This window comes from Schistocerca americana, chromosome 10 (assembly GCF_021461395.2).
Source record: "Schistocerca americana isolate TAMUIC-IGC-003095 chromosome 10, iqSchAmer2.1, whole genome shotgun sequence".
NCBI classification, from domain to species: domain Eukaryota; kingdom Metazoa; phylum Arthropoda; class Insecta; order Orthoptera; family Acrididae; genus Schistocerca; species Schistocerca americana.
In genome coordinates this window covers 90,770,847-90,787,518 of record NC_060128.1, presented here as the reverse complement: position 1 = coordinate 90,787,518, position 16,672 = coordinate 90,770,847, and the positions used below count along the sequence as shown (strand labels likewise).

The 16,672-nt window shown below is 45.1% G+C and overlaps 1 protein-coding gene across 1 annotated transcript in view; it reads right to left on the bottom strand.

The window, feature by feature from the left end:
• The window catches only part of LOC124552627 (aminopeptidase N-like), a 230,330-nt gene that overhangs the window by 99,869 nt on the left and 113,789 nt on the right, over positions 1–16,672 (bottom strand). The window contains exons 7-8 of the mRNA XM_047126952.1: positions 12,294–12,483; positions 7,052–7,208 (exon numbers count right to left, since the gene is read on the bottom strand). Coding sequence (XP_046982908.1) covers positions 7,052–7,208; positions 12,294–12,483 — 347 coding nt within the window. The remainder of the gene's footprint in view (positions 1–7,051; positions 7,209–12,293; positions 12,484–16,672) is intronic.

The window sequence follows — 16,672 nt, the reverse complement described above, 5'->3', positions numbered from 1 at the left end:
GCAGCTAGCGCCATTCGACGGCCAACACCGCGGTTCCTGGTGTGTCCGCTGTGCCGTGCGTGTGATCATTGCTTGTACAGCCCTCTCGCAGTGTCCGGAGCAAGTATGGTGGGTCTGACACACCGGTGTCAATGTGTTCTTTTTTCCATTTCCAGGAGTGTATTATGCGGATGCTACTTTTGTCAGTTTTCTCACAAGGGAACCTCCCCATCACACCCCCCTCAGATTTAGTTATAAGTTGGCACAGTGAATAGGCCTTGAAAAACTGAACACAGATCAATCGAGAAAACAGGAAGAAGTTGTGTGGAACTATCAAAAAATAAACAAAATATACAAACTGAGTAGTGCATGCGCAGGATAGGCAACATCAAGGAGAGTGTGCGTTCAGGATCGCCGTGGTCCCGTGGTTAGCGTGAGGAGCTGCGGAGTGAGAGGTCCTTGGTTCAAGTCTTCCCTCGAGTGAAAAGTTTACTATCTCTATTTTCGCAAAGTTATGATCTGTCTGTTCGTTCATTGACGTCTCTGTTCACTGTAATAAGTTTAGTGTTTGTGTTTTGCGACCGCACCGCAAAACCGTGCGATTAGTAGACGAAAGGACGTGCCTCCCCAATGGGAATCGAAAACATTTGATCGCAAGGTCATAGGTCAACCGATTCCTGCACAGGAAAACACGTCTGATATATTCTATACGACACTGGTGACGGCATGCGCGTCACATGACAGGAATATCTTGTCGACCCACCTAACTTGTACACTTCGCGAATGGGTAAAAAGATTTTTCTACCTTGCCCGATTTAGGTTTTCTTGTGGATGTGCTCATCACTCCCAAAAAAGTGATGAAATCATAAGAGTTTGTCACATAAACTGAAAATAAAAAATTAAACACTTCAACCTAGGGAAAGCTTGAACCAAGGACCTCTCGCTTCGCAGCTGCTCACGCTAACCACGGGAGCTCACCGTGGGCTTGTTGTTGCCTATCTTCCACATGGACTACTCAGTTTGTATATTTTGCTTATTTTTTCATAGTTCCACACAACTTCTTCCTGTTTTCTCGGTTGATTTGTGTTCAGTTTTTAAAGACCCATCCACTGTGCCAACTTATAACTAAATCTGAGGGGGGTGCGATGGGGAGGTTCCCTTGTCAGTCACATGTTACTTTAAAAATAAATAAAGTAACATAAGAGAAAAATTTTACTTGTATTACTATTTGTTTTGCGTACTTGTATATGTATCACCTGAAATGTCCTTGCATACCTCCATCTGGGAACGCCTGCCTACACTATCAAATGCACTGAAGAGCCAAAGGAACTAGCACACCTGCCTACTATCGTAAAGGCTCCTGGGAGCACGCACGAGTGCCGCAGCAGGATGTGGCATGGACTCGACTAATGTCTGGAGGGAATTGACACCATAAATCCTGTAGGGCTGTCCATAAATCCGGTGTAGAGATCTCATCTGAACAGCACATTGCAATGCATCCCAGATGTGTTAAATAATGTCCGTGTCTGGGGGGGTTTGGTGGCCAGCGAAAGTGTTCAAACTCAGAGGAATATTCCTGGAGCCACTCTGTAGCAATTCTGGACGTGTGGGTGTCGCTTTATCCTGCTGGGATGCACACATTCTTTGGAATGCACAGTGGACATGAATGGATGCAGGTGATCAGACAGGATGCTTACGTACTTGTCACCGTCAGAGTCGTATCTAAACGTATCAGGGGTCCATATCATTCCAACTGCACACGCCCCACACCATTACAGAGCCTCCACCAGCTTGAACAGTCCCCTGCTGACATGCAGGGTCCATGGAATCATGAGATTGTCTCCATATCCGTTCACGTCCATCCGCTCGATACAATTTGAAACAAGACTCGTTCGACCAGGCAACATGTTTCCAGTCATCAACAGTCCAATGTCGGTGTTGACGGGCCAACGACAGGCGTACAGCTTTGTGTCGTGCAGTCATCAAGGGTATATAAGTGGGCGTTCGGCTCTGAAAGCCCATATCGATGATGTTTCCTTGAATGGTTCGCACGCTGACACTTGTTGACGGCCCACCATTGAAAACTGTAGCAATTTCCGGAAGGGCTGCGTTTCTGTCACGTTGAACGATTCTCTTCAGTCGTCGTCGGTCCTGTTCTTGCAGGATCTATTTCCGGCTGTAGCGATGTTGGAGATTTAATGTTTTACTGGAATCCTGATATTCAGAGAACATTTGTGAAACGGTCGTATCGGAAAATCCCCACTTCGTCGCTACCTCGGAGATGCTGTGTCCCATCGCACATGCGCCGACTATAGCACCACGTTCAAACTCACTTAAATCTTGATAACCTGCCAATGTAGCAGGAGTAACCGATCTAACGACTGCGCCAGACACTTGTTGTCTTATATAGGCGTTGCCGACCGCAGCGCCGTATTTTGCCTGTTTACATATCTCTCCATTTGAATACGCATGCCTATACCAATTTCTTTGGCGCTTCGGTGTATATGATTGAGAACGAAGTCCTTCGCGACGGCACTGCAGTTAGGATGTGAAATTAAAAATCGTTGCCAAATGTGCTGCTGCGAAAAAAATGGACGCTGTAGATTCAAAAATGGCTCTGACCACTATGGGACTCAACTTCTGAGGTCATCAGTCCCCTAGAGCTTAGAACTACTTAAACCTAACTAACTTAAGGACATTACACACATCCATGCCCGAGGCAGGATTCGAACCTGCGACCGTAGTGGTCGCGCGATTCCAGACTGTAGCGCTTAGAACCGCTCGGCCACCGCGGCCGGCTACGCTGCAGGCTGTGATTAAATAAACAATCATACATGTAAAACATTCTCGGTTTTCTTGCCGCATCAGTTCGGGATAAAATCTCGAGCTTTCGGCGATAGCCTCCATCATAATCTTTAGGAGCAACTGACGATGACGATGGAGGCTATCGCCGAAAGCTCGAGATTTTATCTCGAACTGACGCGGCAAATAAACCGAGAATGTTTTACACACACGATTGTTTATTTAATCACACTCTACAGCGTAGCCGGCCGGGGTGGCCGAGCGGTTCTAGGTGCTACAGTCTGGAACCGCGCGACCACCACGGTCGCTGGTTCGAATCCTACCTCGGGCATGGATGTGTGTGATGTCCCTAGGTTAGTTAGGTTTAAGTAGTTCTGAGTTCTAGGGAACTGATGACCTCAGAAGTTGAGTCCCATAGTGGTCAGAGCCATTTTTGAATCTACAGTGTACATTTTTTTCGAAGCAGCACACCGCCTCTCCATTTGGCAACGATTTTTAATATCACATCCTAACTCCAGTGTTCTCATAATTTTTAGGTGTTTAATGTTTACATTTTTTCACTAACCCACGTGTTTCAATTAATTTCTAACAACCATGTTATTCATTTGGAACATGACCTCAAATCTTGGCGAACCTTTCAATCTTTTCAGTCAAGAACTTTATGCAGATTATGTCCCAGAACAATGTATTGCCAACCAATACAAACCGTTCACTTATGATGCCTAGCTCAGGAATGAGCAGGTAAAAAATGTTCAAATGTGTATGAAATCTTATGGGACTTAACTGCTAAGGTCATCAGTCCCTAAACGTACACACTACTTAACCTAAATTATCCTAAGGACATACACACACCCATGCCCGAGGGAGGACTCGAACCTCCGCCGGGACCAGCCGCACAGTCCGTGACTGCAGCGCCCTAGACATCTACATCTACATCTACATCCATACTCCGCAAGCCACCTGACGGTGTGTGGCGGAGGGTACCTTGAGTACCGCTATCGGTTCTCCCTTCTATTCCAGTCTCGTATTGTTCGTGGAAAGAAGGATTGTCGGTATGCCTCTGTGTGGGCTCTAATCTCTCTGATTTTATCCTCATGGTCTCTTCGCGAGACGTACTTAGGAGGGAGCAATATACTGCTCGACTCCTCGGTGAAGGTATGTTCTCGAAACTTCGACAAAAGCCCGTACCGAGCTACTGAGCGTCTCTCCTGCAGAGTCTTCCACTGGAGTTTATCTATCATCTCCGTAACGCTTTCGCGATTACTAAATGAGCCTGTAACGAAGCGCGCTGCTCTGCGTTGGATCTTCTCTATCTCTTCTATCAACCCTATCTGGTACGGATCCCACACTGCTGAGCAGTATTCAAGCAGTGGGCGAACAAGCGTACTGTAACCTACTTACTTTGTTTTCGGATTGCATTTCCTTAGGGTTCTTCCAGTGAATCTCAGTCTGGCATCTGCTTTACCGACGATCAACGTTATATGATCATTCCATTTTAAATCACTCCTAATGCGCAACCCCAGATAATTTATGGAATTAACTGCTTCCAATTGCTGACCTGCTATATTGTAGCTAAATGATATGGGACCTTTCTTTCTATGGATTCGCAGCACATTACGCTTGTCTACAATGATATTCAATTTCCATTCCCTGCACCACGCGTCAATTCGTTGCAGATCCTCCTGCATTTCAGTACAATTTTCCATTGTTACAACCTCTCGATATACCACAGCATCATCCGCAAGAAGCCTCAGTGAACTTCTGATGTTATCCACAAGGTCATTTATGTATATTGCGATTAGCAACGGTCCTACGACACTCCCCTGCGGCACACCTGAAATCACTCTTACTTCGGAAGACTTCCCTCCATTGAGAATTACATGCTGCGTTCTGTTATCTAGGAACTCTTCAAATCCAATCACACAATTGGTCTGATAGTCCATATGCTGTTACTTTGTTCATTAAACGACTGTGGGGAACTGTATCGAACGCCTTGCGGAAGTCAAGAAACACGGCATCTACCTGGGAACCCGTGACTATGGCTCTCCGAGTCTCGTGGACGAATAGCGCGAGCTGGGTTTCACACGATCGTCTTTTTCGGAACCCATGCTGATTCGTACAGAGTAGATTTCTAGTTTCCAGAAAAGTCATTAGACTCGAACATAATGTTGTTGTTGTTGTGGTCTTCAGTCCTGAGACTGGTTTGATGCAGCTCTCCATGCTACTCTATCCTGTGCAAGCTTCTTCATCTCCCAGTACCTACTGCAACCTACATCCTTCTGAATCTGCTTAGTGTATTCATCTCTTGGCCTCCCTCTACGATTTTTACCCTCCACGGTGCCCTCCAATGCTAAATTTGTGATCACTTGATGCCACAAAACATGTCCTACCAGCCGATCCCTTCTTCTAGTCAAGTTGTGCCACAAACTTCTCTTCTCCCCAATCCTATTCAATACCTCCTCATTAGTTATGTGATCTACCCATCTAATCTTCAGCATTCTTCTGTAGCACCACATTTCGAAAGCTTCTATTCTCTTCTTGTCCAAACTATTTATCGTCCATGTTTCACTTCCAGACATGGCTACACTCCATACAAATACTTTCAGAAACGACTTCCTGACACTTAAATCTATACTCGATGTTAACAAATTTCTCTTCTTGAGAAACGCTTTCCTTGCCATTGCCAGTCTACATTTTATATCCTCTCTACTTCGACCATCATCATTTATTTTACTCCCTAAATAGCAAAACTCCTTTACTACTTTAAGTGTCTCATTTCCTAATCTAATTCCCTCAGCATCACCCGACTTAATTCGACTACATTCCATTATTCTCGTTTTGCTTTTGTTGATGTTCATCTTATACCCTCCTTTCAAGACACTGTCCATTCCGTTCAACTGCTCTTCTAAGTCCTTTGCTGTCTCTGGCAGAATTACAATGTCATCGGTGAACCTCAAAGTTTTTTCTTCTTGTCCATGAATTTTAATACCTACTCCGAGTTTTTCTTTTGTTTTCTTTACTGCTTGCTCAATATACAGATTGAATAACATCGGGGAGAGGCTACAACCCTGTCTCACTCCTTTCCCAACCACTGCTTCCCTTTCATGTCCCTCGACTCTTATAACTGCCATCTGGTTTCTGTACAAATTGTAAATAGCCTTTCGCTGCCTGTATTTTACCCCTGCCACCTTCAGAATTTGAAAGAGAGTATTCCAGTTAACATTGTCAAAAGCTTTCTCTAAGTCTACAAATGCTATAAACGTAGGTTTGCCTTTTCTTAATCTTTCTTCTAAGATAAGTCGTAAGGTCAGTATTGCCTCACGTGTTCCAACATTTCTACGGAATCCAAACTGATCTTCCCCGAGGTCGGCTTCTACCAGTTTTTCCATTCATCTGCAAAGAATTCGCGTTAGTCTTTTGCAGCTGTGACTTATTAAACTGATAGTTCGGTAATTTTCACATCTGTCAACACCTGCTTTCTTTGGGATTGGAATTACTATATTCTTCTTGAAGTCTGAGGGTATTTCGCCTGTCTCATACATCGTGCTCACCAGATGGTAGAGTTTTGTCATGACTGGCTCTCCCGAGGCCATCAGTAGTTCTAATGGAATGTTGTCTATTCCCGGGGCCTTGTTTCGACTCAGGTCTTTCAGTGCTCTGTAAAACTCTTCACGCAGTATCTTATCTCCCATTTCGTCTTCATCTACATCCTCTTCCATTTCCATAATATTGTCCTCAAGTACATCGCCCTTGTGTAAACCCTCTATATACTCCTTCCACCTTTCTGCCTTCCCTTCTTTGCTTAGAACTGGGTTGCCATCTGAGCTCTTGATATTCATACAAGTGGTTCTCTTCTCTCCAAAGGTCTCTTTAATTTTCCTGTAGGCAATATCTATCTTACCCCTAGTGAGACAAGCCTCTACATCCTTACATTTGTCCTCTAGCCATCCCTGCTTAGCTATTTTGCACTTGCTGTCGATGTCATTTTTGAGACGTTTGTATTCCTTTTGGCTGCTTCATTTACTGCATTTTTATATTTTCTCCTTTCATCAATTAAATTCAATATTTCTTCTGTTACCCAACGTCGAACATAATACGTGTTCCAAAATTCTACAACTGATCGACGTTAGAGATATAGGTCTATAGTTCTGCACATCTGTTCGACGTCCCTTCTTGTAAACGGGGATGACCTGTGCCCTTCTTCAATCCTTTGGAACGCTACGCTCGGCTAATCCCGCGCGGATGAGCAGGTAAAGAGGCGTACACCCACCTTTGTCGTAGTTGACGGTATCGAAGATGGCCGCAATTTGCTGTGGCGTACTGACGTTATAGGTCATGGGGTGCGTGGCGGAGGATGCGTCCTCACGCAGAGCTGGATGGAGCCCCAGAACCAGGAACTGGTCCGCCATGCGCCAGTCATCGCCGACCTGCCGGCATAACAAACCGTGTCTAACTGCTTGCTTACATCTACACTCAGTAATCTCTCTTCCTTGTGCATCACTCAGCTACCTCCACTGTTCAGTGGAGATAGCTGTCTCATGCTGGTACATACCACGTGAGTGTAGAACAACTTATACAGGGTGGTCCATTAATAGTGACCGGGACAAATATCTCACGAAATAAGCATCAAACGAAAAAAACTACAAAGGACGAAACTCGTCTAGCTTGAAGGAGGAAACCAGATGGCGCTATTGTTGGCCCGCTAGATAGTGCTGCCATAGGTCAATCGGATATCAACTGCGTTTTTAAAAATAGGAACCGCCATTTTTATTACATATTCGTGTAGTACGTAAAGAAATATGAATGTTTTAATTGGACAACTTTTTTCGCTTTGTGATAGATGGCGCTGTAACAGTCACAAACGTATAAGTACATGGTATCACGTAACATTCCGCTAGTGCGGACGGTATTTGCTTCGTGATACATTACCCGTGTTAAAATGGACCGTTTACCAATTGCGGAAAAGGTCGATATCGTGTTGATGTATGGCTATTGTGATCAAAATGCCCAACGGGCGTGTGCTATGTATGCTGCTCGGTATTCTGGACGACATCATCCAAGTGTCCGGACCGTTCTCAGGATAGTTACGTTATTTAAGGAAACAGGAAGTGTTCAGCCACATGTGAAACGTCAGCCACGACCTGCAACAAATGATGATACCCAAGTAGGTGTTTTAGCTGCTGTCGCGGCTAATCCGCACATCAGTAGCAGACAAATTGCGCGAGAATCCGGAATCTCAAAAACGTCGGTGTTGAGAATGCTACATCAACATCGATTGCACCCGTACCATATTTCTATGCACCAGGAATTACATGGCGACGACTTTGAACGTCGTGTACAGTTCTGCCATTGGGCACAAGAGAAATTACGGGACGATGACAGATTTTTTGCACGCGTTCTATTTAGCGGCGAAGCGTCATTCATCAACAACGGTAACGTAAACCGCCGTAATATGGACTATTGGGCAACGGAAAATCCGCGATGGCTGCGACAAGTGGAACATTAGTGACCTTGGCGGGTTAATGTATGGTGCAGCATTATGGAAGGAAGGATAATTGGCCCCCATTTTATCGATGGTAATCGAAATGGTGCAATGCATGCCGATTTCCTAAGAAATGTTCCACCGATGTTACTACAAGATGTTTCACTGCATGACAGAATCCAACATGAAGGATGTACGGCACATAGCTCGCGTGTGGTTGAAGCGGTATTGAATAGCATATTTCATGACAGGTGGATTGGTCGTCGAAGCACCATACCGTGGCCCGGACATTCACCGGATCTGACGTCCCAGGATTTCTTTCTGTGGGGAAAGTTGAAGGATATTTGCTATCGTGATCCACCGACAACGCCTGACAACATGCGTCAGCGCATTGTCAGTGCATGTGCGAACATTACGGGAGGTGAACTACTCGCCGTTGAGAGGAATCTCGTTACACGTATTGCCAAATGCATTGAGGTTGACAGACATCATTTTGAGCATTTATTGCATTAATGTGGTATTTACAGGTAATCACGCTGTAACAGCATGCGTTCTCAGAAATGATAAGTTCCGACAGGTACATGTATCACATTTGTACAACCAAAATAAAATCTTCAAACGTACCTACGTTCTGTATTTTAATTTAAAAAATCTACCTGTTACCTACTGTTCATCAAAAATTGTGAGCCATATGTTTGTGACTATTACAGCGCCATCCATCACAAAGCGAAAAAATGGTCCCATTAAAACATTCATATTTCTTTACGTACTACACGAATATGTAATAAAAATGGGTGTTCGTGTTTTAAAAAACGCAGTTGATATCCGTTTGACCTATGGCAGGGCCATCTAGCGGGCCAACCATAGCGCCATCTGGTTTTCCCCTTCAAGCTAGACGAGTTTCGTCCTTTGTAGTTTTTTCGTTTGATGCTAATTTCGTGAGCTATTTGCAACGGTCACGATCATTGGACCACCCCATATACCGGGACTAGGCAAGATACAAAACCACTTATGAATAAATATGAACACCTCTTTGAAGATGACCCATTTTCTGAAGAAACAACACAGGCTGGTGAAGTCCTGATACTAGCCATACCAGCTACAAGGAAAGAAGAATGGCGCGATCTTCTGATGCAGCTTGATATGAAACAAAACAGTAGAAAGGCATGGCAACTGCTGAAGAACCTTCGAAACGAGCCAGCAGCTACTCCCTCGGCCTTTCCTGTCGGGCTATGGAATTTGAACTTCGTAATCCTACCCACTTGCAGATTACAACTATGACAAATAATGTCGCTAAAGCTACTATACTCACAGATCCACGAGCTGGAGATGTGTCTCTGAAATGCCGTATACCAATGGTGCCAGCGGATTTACGCATTCGTTTTAACCCTTTCAGACTATCTGGCAACAATTTGCGTACATTAAATTTTACTGTGCCTTAGCTGCAACAGCCGCATTTTTTCCCAACGGAAACCTGAGGTACACGTATGTGAACGTTCAACTTTTTCATTACGTGCAAATGCTGCCAACTGTTGGGCATCACTATGAAAATAGCAGCAGGCCAATGCAGCAGTGCGCGGGGGGAATAACAAGGATGTGGTTGGTTCGCTATAGTCCACTATATAATTGAATATTGTGCTATGGCAGTAGAGAATGCTGAAGGTCAGAGAGTTGGGGAAAGAGGAAGCAGACAGAGAGGGGAGGGAGGAATGGACCCAGAGGGGAGTAAGGAGGAGACGGACAGAGAGAGAGGGGACAAAATGGAGATCAGGACGTATATCTAGTTCCCATAAATACGGGATTATTCTAGATGATGGACCCGTTTTCATAAATTCCTATGTATTCAAGTACCAATCCAAAGAGAACAAGCTTCATACCAATGAAAAGAGGAAGTTCCAAAGTTTACGGCGGGCGGCGGCGTGAGAGCGGTGATGGTTTCAGAAGCGGCTGGTAGAGTTCGCTCGGCAATAGACCCGTTATTCCGTTTCACTGTCAGTTGTGAGTGAGATGGCGACTGGGGAGCAGTCCCAGTCCCAGTCGAGAGCCGGCCGATTTGGCCGAGCGGTTCTAGGCGCTTCAGTCTGGAACCGCGCGACCGCTACGGACGCAGGTTCAAATCCTGCCTCGGGCATGGATGTGTGTGGTGTCCTTAGGTTAGTTATGTTTAAGTAGTTCTAAGTTCTAGGGGACTGATCACCTCAGATGTTAAGTCCCATAATGCTCAGAGCCTTTTTTTTTTAACCAGCCAGTCGAGAACTTAGAATACCCTAGCCAACTGTATGGAAAGTTCTGAGACGGCGTTTGCTGTACAAGCTCTACCGATTACAACTTGTGCAGGCTCTCAAGCCCAATGACAAAGAGAAGCGTCTCGCATTTTGTGGCTATGTGCAAAGATGGAGGATGACGCATTTCTACAGCAAGCAGTTTGTAGCGATGAGATGACGTTCCATCTTAGAGGAAATGTCAACAGACACTGTGTTCGCAGATGGGGTTTGGAAATCAAAATTTACCATTACAACACGAAAGGGTCTCACTGAAGATCAACATACTCTGTGCCGTATCCTGCACAAATGTTTACGGGCCATTTTTCTCTGCGGAAAGAACTGTAATGGGAATGACGCAGCTGGACATATTGGAACAATGGCTGTTTCCTCAGTTTATGGTTGATACCCAGGACTTCATTTTCCAACAGGATGGAGCTCTGCCCCATTGGCACCGTTATGTACGAGGGTTTTTGAATGACTCCCTTCTTCAGCACTGGATCCATCGCAAGGGACTTGACGACCTGGCTCTGCACCTCTGGCCACCGAGATCTCCTGACCTCACACCCTGCGACTATTTCTTATGGGGTTATGTACCGTGTACCGTCTCTAACAACCACTCTGAATGATGCGTGGAACCGGATCACTGCTGCCCTGAACTCAGTAACAGCAGATACGGTTTCGCGCATGTGAGATGAGTTTGACTACCACGTCGATGTTTGCCGTGCAGCCAACGGTGGTCATATTGAACATTTATAAGATTTATCACCTCTCTAATTATTAAATAATCATTAAAAACTAATTAATTACAAATTATTAGAAATTATTAAATTTATTGAATTGATGTCGAACATTATGAAAAAAAACTTTGTAACTTCCTCTTTTGATTGGTATTGTATGTATTGTATTGTATGTTAAGCAGGGATCTAGATATGATGGAGAGGCTCCGTCCCCGCCGCAGCCGCAGTGGTCCTCAACCCCACGACGACTACCGCAGTCCACTTCACCCCTCCGCCGCCCCACACCGAACCCAGGGTTATTGTGCGGTTCGGCCCATGGTGGACACCCAAGGGAACGTCTCACACCAGACGAGTGTAACCCCTATGTTTGCGTGGTAGAGTAATGGTGGGATACGCGTACGTGGAGAATTTGCTTGTGCAGCAATCGCCGACATAGTGTAGCTAAGCGGAATAAGGGGAACCAGCCCGCATTCGCTGAGGCAGATGAAAAACCGCCTAAAAGCCATCCACAGACTGGCCGGCTCACCGGACCTCGACACAAGTCCGTCGGGCGGATTCGTGCCGGGGAACAGGCACTCCTTCCCACTCTGGAAAGCTGTATGTTAGACCGATTGGCTAACTGGATGGGCTTCATTGGTATAAAGCTTGTTCGTTTTGGATTTGTACCTCGAATAAATATGAAGTTTGGAAATTGGGTCCATCATTTAGAATAATCCTGTATTTAGCAATTGTGGATCATTTCCGGGTTCGTTAATTATATTATACACCCACTTGGCGTACACAGTGCAATTCTACAGGATCAAACAAAATTCAATTCGATTCAATTCTGAGTGTACAGTGGTTCTCAGACACATTGTGTGTAGGAAGCAATGATACCCTCGGACCAGGGAGGCTACCTACTTCGGATTACCTCTCCCCCTGTACAACTGTAACAACTCGGAGGCTCCGACTGAAGTGGTCTGACAGCTACGGCTCCAGCAAAACAGCTTCGCTGCCAGCGTATGTGGTAGCAGTGGTAGCGGTACTCACATCGAGCGCCAGGTCCAGCTGGCAGGGCCAGTAGGAGGCGAAGCCCTCGTTGAGCCACAGGTAGGTCCACCAGTCGGGGCTGACGAGGTCGCCGAACCACTGGTGGACGATCTCGTGCACGATGGTCGTGGCCACGCTCTGGATCGTCTCCGTCGAGGTCGACTGGTCGCTCATCAGCAGGCGGCGCTCCCTGCAGACCAACCGGGTGACACGTGTACTCTGAGGGCTGGCGCAGTTGGTTAGTCGCATGTGTAGGGCCAGTGCTCACAGTCAAATACCTCTGACAAAGCCGTGAGCTCTCAGGCTCCTTGTCACTGTTCGCACGGCTGCCCCCGTTGGAGGGTCGCGTCCTCCCTCAGGTGTGTGTGTGTGTGTGTTGTCCTTAGCGTAAGTTAGTTTAAGTTACGTTAAGTAGTGCGCAAGCTTAGGGACCGATGACCTCAGCAGTTTGGTCCTATAGGATCCTACCACAAAAAAAAAAAAATAAAATAAAATAAAAAAAATAAAAAAATATGCAAACCTCTGACAAATAATTTTAATCAAAGACCTTTGGCCAAATCTTCGACAGTCTACTTGGGGTGCATTCATTAAAGATTTCTTTGATCAAAGACCTTTGCAGCAGCGGTGGCGCGGTTCCAGACTGAAGCGCCCAGGACCACTTGGTCATAGTGGCTGGGAATTGCAGAGTAACCATCTAGATGTAGATGTAGAAGTTGGGCCTAACTTTGATTAAAGTTCTCCATATCATATACTTGTTTGACTCGCTAGAGTTGCCTCTGACCTGTAAAATGACTTCAAAGTTTATTTTGTGTGCGATTTGTGGCTACTATCGCATTGATAATTTCAATGTACAAAGAATACGACGTCCTTAATAGGTGTTAACATCAAAGACATTGAATACAAAAATCGCAATAAGCGGTTAGAATGGCACAAATAACTGCAGCCATCAGCTGTACTCAAACTGTCTGCACCCTTAATGGTGCAATGAAGAAATTAGATGGACTAAGATTTCTATGGTGACATGGAAATAAAAGTGTTATCAATAAAAAATACATAAGTGAAATAAATGAATTTGTTACTCTATATAACATAGCCTTAAGTGACTTACATATTTGTTCACGTGTTTCTGGAACAATATGTAAAATTACACACTGTGGCATCTGAGTATTATATCGCAAGAACAAAAAGGGTTAGCCTTTTCCTAAAAATCTTAACGTAACCATGAGACATTCTTTACCAGAAATCTAATTTCTCAAATCTTGTCTGTGAATATGAAGAGCTACTTTCATAATGACAAACTGAAATGTTCTTTCGCCAGTTATCAAATATCTGCGATAATGACGCAGGCTGAAGCAATGAATTAAAGTTTGTACCAGCACTGGGATTCGAACTGGGCTCTGCCACTTATTAGACAGATACACTAACCATTGCGCCACAGTGACACGGCAGCTACCAGCGCTGCAAGAATTTCACTGATAAGCCTCCCTTCCCAATAACGATTCCAATTCACGCGTCACCCCACAGATTGGACGGTGACGTGGTTTGTGAACAACATTTAAATTAGATTGAAGCAACAAAAAAAATTTGGTGGAAACTGTACAGTCAACACGACTGAAGCGGCGGATGCGAAGCTAAGTATGTCACATTTGTGACAGTTCATTGGCCCTAGAACACAATCAGCTGCCGATTGAGGTGGCGCAGTGGTTAGCACACTGGGTGCCTGTTCTGTATCTTTCCGCCGCTGTGCTGATCGTTTCGGTACTCAAGAGCACCGAACGGTCTAGTACTCGAATAAGAGCTCCTGCATTATTCGGTATGCATTTCGGAAGCGATACCGTTCGGGTCTAGAGAACCGAAGTGAGGTTGTCGGTTCGCGTGGCGCAAGCCAATCAAAAGCAAGCGGCCGCAGATCCGCGCATGCGCACTGCAGCTCGCACAGCGCCACGAAACAAAGCGGCTAGCAGGTGACGCAGGCGCGCTATTCTTCCAAGTACCGAAAATTGCGTTTACGTAGCTTAACGCATGACGCCGCATTCCATCGAGCTGGCGTGCCCGCCTTCATCGCTCTTGTCTCCTCCGTAACAGCATCAGGCGCAGTATATCCATTTCCATTATTCTCAGCTGCAATGTATAGAAATTTTTACAGTTTCCCTGACCGAATGTTTCCATGCATGCATAATAACGATAGCGTATTCGACTGTATTCTGCAGATTGTCGTAAATGCTGCATTATGTCTTCTTATCCTCATTCACACTGACATCGTGTCTTGGATTTTACGTTTCAGAAAATGGGTTAGGAATAGTGTGTAGCACCACATTGTACTAATACACTTATAAAAACACCCGAAAAAATTGATTCTGAGAGTTTCAAAGAATAGGAAGATGAACAGAATGTGGTTATAACTCGCTGCTAGGGATCTAAATGATTAAGTAGCGCCGGCCGCGGTGGTCTAGCGTGTTATATCCTAGCCAGTAATGCCAACCGAGCCCGCCGCCAAAAGGTTGGCAGCATCAAAGTCCGGACGCCGTCCGCATAAGCAGCGCCAGCGATACAGGAAATCGCCGCAAGTCTGCGCGCGCCACCGCTGGCTTCTGGCTTCTTAAGCGCTGGAGTCGCGAGCGCTAGGACAGTTCTGTATTCGCCGCTCAGTTGTATACTCGCCACCGAATTGTGTACTGGCTAGTCAGTCGTGTGTTCATCGCAGCAGAGTTTTTGTTTGTTGTCAGCCGACGCTGACCTAGCCGCTCCGACTCGAACTAGACAGATTTCTGTAGACATGGAGTTCACTATTGTGGTGCTGTATCTTCGTTAATAAAGTTAAGTACCGACTTTTATTTAATCAGAGTGTTTGGGTTTTCATCTTTCTGTTCACTGTTCCAGCGGACCGGTCGGCCCGCTATTAAAAGTGTGGCGGTGACTTCGTAAGCCGTTTCTACAGCGAATTGCTTGTCGCTACGAACGCTGCCACAAAATAGCGGTTCTAGGCGCTCATTCCGGAACCGCGCGACTGCTACGGTCGCAGGTTCGAATCCTGCCTCGGGCATGGATGTTTGTGATGTCCTTAGGTTAGTTAGGTTTAAGTAGTTCTAAGTTCTAGGGGGACTGATGACCTTAGAAGTTAAGTCCCATAGTGCTCAGAGCCATTTGAACCATTTGATTAAGTAGCCCACTTCCCTATATGATACGTAAACGATTTGGGCCTTAAAAACTCGAGAACTCCTGCAGTTCGTCGAAGCTTATAACATGCATCTCATGAATGAAAATGTTTCCTATATGGTGTTACAGTCAAAAAGTATTACAGCGGAGAACTTTCATCTACGTCTACTGTTGTTGAGGATTCGATCGCAGATAAATACTTGTGACAAGCAAGATTATGACGACGACTGCTGCTAGTTACATTACCAGTAATTTAAGTTGTGCTCTTAGATTCCTGTCTAACAGCATACTCGGAAATCACTACATATTCGGAAGAAATGGTGAATTATTTCTCACAAGAAAAAAAATATGAAGGTCACTGTCGGTTGTTTCACCCACACCAATTTCATATTTCGTTTGTAAACACACAGAAATCACGAAGTCATTACTGAGGAAGTGCACTCTTACATGTAAGCAGTAACGAATATTTCAGAAAAAAATCTTAACTTGCTCAAATAACAATGTATCAAAAAGTGTTGCATCCATGAAGAGAAAAAAAAATTTTGCATCCTTCTAAGTGCGAACCTGTGTCTTTCGTATCGCATTCCCACGCGCTAACCACTCTTGCACTATTGCGTAGAGGAACGTAGGCTGACTTCGTTGCCAAACGTTGCTGCGTTAAGTCAAAAAATGGCTCTGAGCACTATGGGACTTAACATCTGTGGTCATCAGTCCCCTAGAACTTAGAACTACTTAAACCTAACTAACCTAAGGACATCACACACATCCATGCCCGAGGCAGGATTCGAACCTGCGACCGCAGCAGTCGCGCGGTTCCGGACTGAGCGCCTAGAACCGCGAGACCACCGAGGCCGGCCGTTAAGTCATAAATGCGTGATAGTTTGGAAGGTTTCCAATATCAGGCTTCACGTAATTGCTTTCCATTGTTACTTGAAAGTTGTACACACGTTTCGATAGTTACTAAGTACACCATTTGTGGGAAAAATTACAGAAAGTCACTGGTAACGTCAGTTCACACCAGTGTGCGATTTGCAGGGGGGGATGGGGGGATTTCCCCCCCTCTGCATCAGACCATCACCTCCTCTGGTTTTAGTTTATGCATCCCAACCTGGGATGTTTATTTCCCACGCACTGGAGTAAAACTTTACATATAATTTAAATTTGTGAAACCGAACTCTGAAAGTTTTTAATAAGTCTTACTATTAATACTATTAATATGTTTC